Source organism: Rhagoletis zephyria, unplaced genomic scaffold (assembly GCF_001687245.7).
Source record: "Rhagoletis zephyria isolate East Lansing unplaced genomic scaffold, Rhagoletis_zephyria_1.1 Rzeph_scaffold_04638, whole genome shotgun sequence".
NCBI classification, from domain to species: Eukaryota; Metazoa; Arthropoda; class Insecta; order Diptera; family Tephritidae; genus Rhagoletis; species Rhagoletis zephyria.
In genome coordinates this window covers 41138-49072 of record NW_016161721.1, presented here as the reverse complement: position 1 = coordinate 49072, position 7935 = coordinate 41138, and the positions used below count along the sequence as shown (strand labels likewise).

The window sequence follows — 7935 nt, the reverse complement described above, 5'->3', positions numbered from 1 at the left end:
AACTTACCAAAAGTTACCAAAATAAAAAAAGTTGCCAAGTTACCAAGAATTCAAAAAGTTACCTATTTTGATCACATGTGAACGAATGTGGCAACCGTGCTGAAAATGTCGATTATTACCAAGAATGATAGAATACATCCGTGCACCGTGGATTATTACAGCAGGAAGCAGAAACGTACGGCATCCCCATTGCACCTTACGTCAGTATAACAGCTGATCATGTTTTGCCTATTCTGTGAATAGTGAAGGAGACAGAGAAGAAGAAGAAAACGGAGGAAATAAATGGCCGATTGTGAAAACAAAAAGGATGTATTTATAAAAACAATTGCATCCTAGTTTGGTGTGCCACATGGAAGATGTTAGCTGATGACATTGTAGATATCGATGACGATACAACTGTGATACAAGAAAAGCACATACTAAGAACTAATGCCGTGTATAAAGTCAGACTAAAAAAGTTGGATTAATTTTATAAATTGAACTGTGGTGGTGTATAGCGGTGACAACACTACTAGAAACAATTGCGTTGATCAGGTAACGCAGCGCTCAGCAAAAATAACTAACCACATATCGAAAAAAATTATCACTAGTTGTGTTTTCGTATTCTCCGGCAAAAAATATCCGGTAACTTGCCAGTAACCAAATTTCGGAGAGTAAGCCAATATTTACTCCCAATGAGTGAAATATGCAAGAAAGTACGTAAACGCAAAACCAGCAAATAGTTGCTGGTTTTAAGAACAGCTGATTAATTTGTTATTTTCCGATGCAATTTACTTAGAAAACTAGCATTTTCCATCTTATTATATACTTAAATAGGTTTATTTTGTCAATTGCAACTCTAAAAGCCCACATACAATTATTTTGTTAATGTGAATTACATTAAGCATCATGCCATCAGCTGTTTTTCTTACTAGCAAATAGTTGCTAGTAAAAATTTATCCAGTAAAAATCCAGTAAAACTTGCAAGTTCAGCTGTCATTTTTGCTCTCTCAATTTCCCCTCTTTTGCTGGTGTTTGTGTACAAAAACGACATCCAGCAAAAAACCAGTAAAATTAGCACTGGATTTCCTGGATAGTACGTACACGAACAGGGCTACTAGCTACTCGTTAATTTATCACAGTGTGGGGTGCCTGTCGTACGTTCAAATTTTTTTTTGATATTTGGATCATGATCCATATTGATGGATTTCGAATTAGTTATGGCAAATCTGGCAATGTGGTAGGAATGTTCGATATTTAAGAAACTATCGATATCATGAATCGATTTAATTCATTGCATGTAATATCGATACGGCGATATATCGGCCTGAACAATATCGATATCGGAAAAATCGATGTTGAAAATCCTACTCCCAATTGAACAGAATATTAGACCTGCTTATCAACTTACATCACATTCCTACTATGTGGCGGGCATGCAACTAGATGTTGCATTTTTTTAGGAGCACCTGCAATACGTTTGGAGATTTTTGGCGATCGAAATTAGCGATAGCAAATGTTGGAATCCGGCTGCTGATAACAAATTACTTGTAGCAAAGAATCTAAAGCTATATAATTAAAATATAATATATGAAGTAGATGTACGTTCTTTGATTCTAATACTTGGCATTCAAAATCATAACTTTTAAAAGGAGCTCGCACGGGCGATTTTGCGTTCAACTTTTGCTTTTAACTCACGCAGTGGTGCACGAAAAAAAGTTGAATGGCTAAATATTGGCTGGCGACCAACTTTGTTGAAAGCGATTAGTTGAAAGGCCGTTCAACCAAAAGTAGAATGCAAAGTTGAACAGTGCAAACGCCTTTTTATGGCGAATATTTTGATATTTTTAGCCATTCAATTTTTTTTTCGTGCAACCCTGTGTGAGTTGAATGCAAAAGTTGCCTGAAAAATCGCCCGTGCGAACACCTTTTTAACTTCACCTTGTAAGTATACTGTGAACTGTTAGTTTTTCCTGAAGAAGCACCAGTGACGAATTGATAAATTGATTTCGGAAAAAGTTACGTCAAAAATTAATTTTCACATATTTATTAATTAACTGCACTAAACTTAACGAACTTGTACAAGAGTGAGAGTGGTCAAAGAAAGTAAATTTCACGGCAATTATTGTGGAACAACTCCAACACTTAAACGCAAAGCAACGATGGCGGAATCAATTGTTCAAGATTGGCTGGCAGATTACCGCCGCGTACAAAGTCAACCTGCTGAAGTGATGGCCTTTGCTGTGGAACATGACACCGACCCTGAAATCGCTGAAGCCATTTATACAATATTCAGTGAGAGACAACGCCATGAAGCATTGGTTAATGACATATGCCAGCAATTGTTGGCCTTTTATCGCGCTCCGGAGGACACACTTCGTAAATTTCCTTTACAGTTCATTCCAGTGCTAATTTATACGTACCTGCACGCAGTCGCTGCTGGTGACAAAAAGGGGGCTCGAAGTGTCGAGACCCTGCTTATTTGCATTTATAATGCGGAAGTATCGACAGAAGATGGTGGGCAACGGGTAGTCACATTCCGTATGCCAATACTGGCGCAAGCGTCGGTCTATCATGAAGAAAAAAATCTGCCGATGACTGATTTACGCCGATGGGAAGAGAACTGCAATCGAGAAATTAAATGGGGGCCCCACCCGCAGATCGAGGCTATTACAGCTCAGAATAGACTGCGAATAATGACTGCATTAATGTTCTGCTACAATCAGCAAGTAAGCCTTACGCAAAAATCAGCATTAATACATCTGTGCCGCGTAGCATCACAATTAGTCAATCAAGGGTTCTCCAAGCAACACGCACATCGAATCTCTTATGGGTAAGTTAACGAAATGCATATGTATTCCTAATTGAGCAACTAAAATTATTAAATAATTTGTATAGTTCTGATTCGAGTGGCACACTTGTACCCAAGTCAATAACACCGCGCATTCCACTTTCCTCATCATTCCTGGTAGAGTTGGTCCATGCTATTTACTTTGCGATGTTTAATGGGTTTGGAACTGTNGGATTCGAGTGGCACACTTGTACCCAAGTCAATAACACCGCGCATTCCACTTTCCTCATCATTCCTGGTGGAGTTGGTCCATGCTATTTACTTTGCGATGTTTAATGGGTTTGGAACTGTGGCCATACAAACATTGGACGATATACATCATCGTGCCTGTTTTGAAATGTATACGGAGCTTATACTGGTAACAAGCGCCGTGCGGAATTCACTCCACGCGAACCCCTCAGGTCAGCCTAGCGATGGACCAATGGGACTTAGTGTGGCACTCACACCGGCAACAACAACTGTGACCACCGCCATATCGAAATCGATGATCACGAATGCATCATTCCGTACTAAAAAGTTGCCTGATGATATTCCTATACAAGTTCAGGATCTAACCATGCCACAAGCACCTCCAATGTTGCCTAGTGTTACCGAAGAAGTCGATCCTAAGGATCAACAACAAACACAAAACACATCATCGCGTAACTCCATCATACGCCCAAGCATGGAAGGTATTAAGGCGCAAGCACATAAAGCGTTAATTGCTGGATTTAAAAAATCTAAAGATAAAGAAAAAGATAAAGATAAAGACAAAGAGAAAGACAAGGATGGGAAGAGTGGTGGTGCTGGTGCAGCAATTGAGCCTCCGAAACCTCCACTGCGAAAATTCGAAAAACATACGCAACGCAACTCATTACTACAATTGCAAGCTGAGGGCTCCAATATGGCGACAACTGATTTTGAAAAGAGTCCTTCAGCAGGCCTTAAGGGCAAAGCCTATGATACAGTGGATACATCGGAACTACTGCCCATGCAAACGTTACTTGCTAATGAGAATGGCAGTGGTAGCTTTAGTATTGACAGTGAACTAAATGGGGGCGGTATTGGAGGTGGTAATGTGATGACTAATACTAGCGTAGCAAGCAACACGAATTCAATTACGAGCAGTGACTTAATAACGAAAAGCTTTGATTCGAGTATTGAAATGCCGCAAATTGTTGGTGGCGTGGTTGTCGGGAGCAATACTAATGTAGGAGATGTGAGTATGGATTAGTGCATCTAGGCTTCCAGACATTTTAGTTTTGCTGCGATTTCTTGAGACAGGAAAGCAATAAGAGATTATTGCATTTGTGCCAAATGTTGGGGCCATGCTTCCAGCATTTATTAATGAATGTATTTTGAGCGAAAATTTTACTTCAAGCTGTTTAATATTACAATAACTATTTGCAATTCTCTTAGTTTAACAACAAAAACAAATTACATGTAAAAAAATTGTTGCTAGGTGTAAATCGAATGAATGGAGAAGTGGTGACTAGGTTTAATGAGGCTTAAAAGTTAGGTCTATAACACATGAACAAAGAACTCTAAGGTATTTGTGTGGCTATTTTTTATGTTTTCACATGGAATTGAAGGCGCATAAATTAGAAATATGTGAAAATCTGTTAGAAAGATATTGAATGAGTAATTTGACAAATGTGTACTTAAATAATTTATTTTCGCAATGAAAGCATATGCATATGCACGTATGTATGTATATACATATATGCATGGATCTAATACGAATATTACATATGAGCACAAAAAGATTGCATGCTCCACGACAAATTCGCTCCTTTTTGCAAAATATGTAGTAAACCATTTGAGAGTGCGATATTTATTCGTAGATATGTATGTAAATTTTTTTTTTAACCGACTTAACAAAAAGGAAAAGGTTATCAATTCGTCGAAACATTTTTTGTATGTAAGTTACCGCATAACTCTGGACCAAGTTAACCGATTTCAATAATTCTTTTTTTTAAAGGAAAGGTGTTACCTCACAGGTGTTCCATACTAATTTGGTTTAAATACGAGCATCGGTTCAAGAAGAAATTAACGATAATCTTAAATTTGTTTATAAGAATTGAAGTCGGTTTTGTTTTTTGATTAAAATTACTTGTTAATATTTTGAGTTTAAATTTCTGTGTTTTAGTCAATTAGATTTTTTCATTTCGAACTTCTCACGACTCTTACCTACTGTTCAAATAATAAGCAATAGTCAATAAGCTAGTTACGAAAAATATAATCTTTTAAGAATTATAAATTTTAATCCATAAATGTATGTATGTATATTTAAATGTACGTATTCAATGTTACCTAACAAAATGTTATCTATATTATTTAATTATAATGATACAACTAATAAATTACGGAGGTTGAATTTAAAAAATATCAGTTGTATTATTTTCCAAATTATCTCCTCCGAAACTTTGATTGCAAAAAAATTCGCGGCACATCGATGCCCTGTTTCACATTCAATGTTCTCCTGTGAACGTACGAGTTTTCAATTACCTCAAATTTGCCGGAATTTGTAAACAATGCTGCTAGTTCCTTCTCAGCAAAGAAGTAACTTCTGGTTCCATCTTGGCGCATGTAAAAATTTTCAGCAATCTTGTTTCCTGGCTTGAAACGCAGCTGTGCCATATCGTAACGTCCATAATCGCGAAAGAGCACAACCCCACCCGGCTTCAGGAGCCGATAAATATTTTCTATAACTGTGGCAAATTTATCAGGATGTATTGCGGATAATACAAATATCATTGTAACAATATCCAGCGAACACGCTGATATGTACGCGTGCATTTGCTTCGTGGTAATGTCACACTGGAAGGCGCACATGCGGTGCTCATCGTATAGTGGATTAGAACGCAGAAATTCAATAGCGCGTGGCGAAAAATCGCAAGCGTAATAAAACCAACTATGTATACCGGAATATTTTTCTTTTTGCTCTTCTATTAGTGGAAAAATTAAATTTCCAACTCCGCAACCGACTTCGAATAGATGCCGTGGACATTTCGCATCACTGAAGCTCTCTTGCCCATTTCGATCCTGGGTTCCTTCCAATAATTCCTCAAACTCACGTGTAGTCCAACGTCGGTCTTTGAAAAAATGTGTTTCATTGCGTTTATAGAAAATGTCCCAATGACGTTGAGCCTCTTCCTCGAGCTTCTTAGCTTTAAACTCTGTCACGAGGCGGCTATCTTGTGCCCGCAGCCGATTTTTTTCTTCATCCGTAAGACACTTTTCAGCTGTTGTAAATATGTCCTTAATCAGTACATCTGAATTTGGAACCTCACCTTCCATCATGCCGCAGATCACCAACGGTGTTTTCCACAATGATCACCACTCCTCATCTGGTCCTGCCGGCTGGTTTAGAACACCTAAAAAAGTCCAACACTGACAGTATTGTGAATAGTGCACAAGAAGAAGAACAAAAACAAAAGGGCTGTTCAGGATGTTGTGGAAATGCTCTTGAACTTGCAGTTGGAAGTGCACTTGCAATTTTTATGCTTGCTGCCATGGCAAGCGTGTGCATTTAAGTCTATGCACGTTTTCGATGAAAACTACTTGAAAACACACCGTCGCCTGGGTAAAAATTGTCGTAAGCGCAATTTTGACGATTTTTAGTTCTAGGTGCAGTTATATATTTTGAAATAAGGACTTTCGATTGGCGTTATCAGTTTTTGGATATCTCCTTTAGTTTCGGAGATATTGACTACAATTTTTTCGATAGTTTGTAGAAATTTAGTTAGTGATGCAGTCATATTAAACTAATCAATATCTTAAAAATAGCGTTCTCCATTGTTGAATACCTCATTTAGCTTCCGAGATATTGAGTAAAAAGTGTCGTTAATTTAGTAAAAGATTTGATCACATTTTGTCGTCATACAAAGTGGCTGCCAAATTTTGGACAAAAGACGCTTACGACAAAATTTTACTAAAGAAAATCCTTCATAAACTCAAAACTAATTAACAATAAACATTAAAAATTAAATAATTTAAGAATTTTGTGAACTAGTAACATTTTCAGAGACTTTGGAGAAAATCTATTTTCACCTTTTTGAGCAATTGCATTCCAAACTTCAACCGCGATGCCGTAATTAACATACGACAATCTTTTATACGGCGTTTCCACAGATCGCAACTCGCTCTCTCATTCGTAATTCGCTCTCCCATTCGTCATTCGCCTTGCCAATTATCTTCCGAATTACGTAATTCGCCATACAAAATTTTTTATATACAGCGTGAGCGTGAACGTTCGCAAAGGCAAAGAATTCCATTTGTTTTCTTATGGACGCTTACACACATCTGTCAAAACTTACCGTTCACATGAGAATGCTTTGCGTACGCACACAGTTGAGTGTGAGCTCGAAAAAAGGCATGTTATGCATTTTAAATTAGTTTTTATTGTATAATTCTGAAAGATATTTTAATTCTCTATCTTTTCATGTGTCAACTATAGCAAAAAGTTGAGTAAAAACGAAAATATTGGTCAACATAAAAAGCTCACGCTCACGCTCGCATTGAACTGTATATCAGGCTTTAGAAAACGAATTACGAAGCGTGGAAACATCGTATTACCGAGGCGACGACACGTTCCACTCATTTCAATCGGTGTCTTCACTGTTTACATTTATCAGCTGTTCATTTGACAGCACATTCATCAAGCCATTTCTAAAGGCTCTGTTATGCATACTTGGCATTGCTTGAGAGTTGTCACATAAGGAATCTGTTAAATGAGCTTCGCGTGTAAGCGGTTACCCAACGCACAGTATTACATACGTAAAAGTCTGTTGGTTTTTGATTTCTACGTAAAAATGGTATAGCAGTGCATGCAATGCCAAGTATGCATAACAGAGCCTTAAGACGTAATTGTTGGGTCCAACAGTTTCGTAGCAGTTGAGCTAAACAGCCCGTCTAATGAACGCGCCCATTGAGAGTTACATTACCGTCGAAACACTGTCNTTATCAGGCTTTAGAAAACGAATTACGAAGCGTGGAAACATCGTATTACCTAGGCGACGACACGTTCCACTCATTACAATCGGTGTCTTCACTGTTTACATTTATCAGCTGTTCATTTGACAGCACATTCATCAAGCCATTTCTAAGACGTAATTGTTGGGTCC

General features: G+C 37.8%; 2 protein-coding genes across 2 annotated transcripts; one reads left to right on the top strand and one right to left on the bottom strand.

Annotated features, from left to right (window-relative positions):
* Positions 1-1908: 1908 nt before the first annotated feature.
* On the top strand, positions 1909-4973 carry Hyccin (PI4KA lipid kinase complex subunit hyccin). Its single transcript, XM_017626481.1, has 2 exons — positions 1909-2812; positions 2999-4973. Exons 1-2 carry the CDS (start codon positions 2142-2144, stop codon positions 4041-4043), a joined length of 1716 nt encoding a protein of 571 aa, XP_017481970.1. The 5' UTR covers positions 1909-2141; the 3' UTR covers positions 4044-4973.
* Positions 4974-5062: 89 nt separating this feature from the next.
* Positions 5063-6208, bottom strand: LOC108371007 (methyltransferase-like protein 6). The gene has a single exon (XM_017626480.1). The coding sequence runs from the start codon at positions 6110-6112 to the stop codon at positions 5219-5221; it is 894 nt and encodes a 297-aa protein (XP_017481969.1). The 5' UTR covers positions 6113-6208; the 3' UTR covers positions 5063-5218.
* Between the last annotated feature and the right edge of the window lie 1727 nt (positions 6209-7935).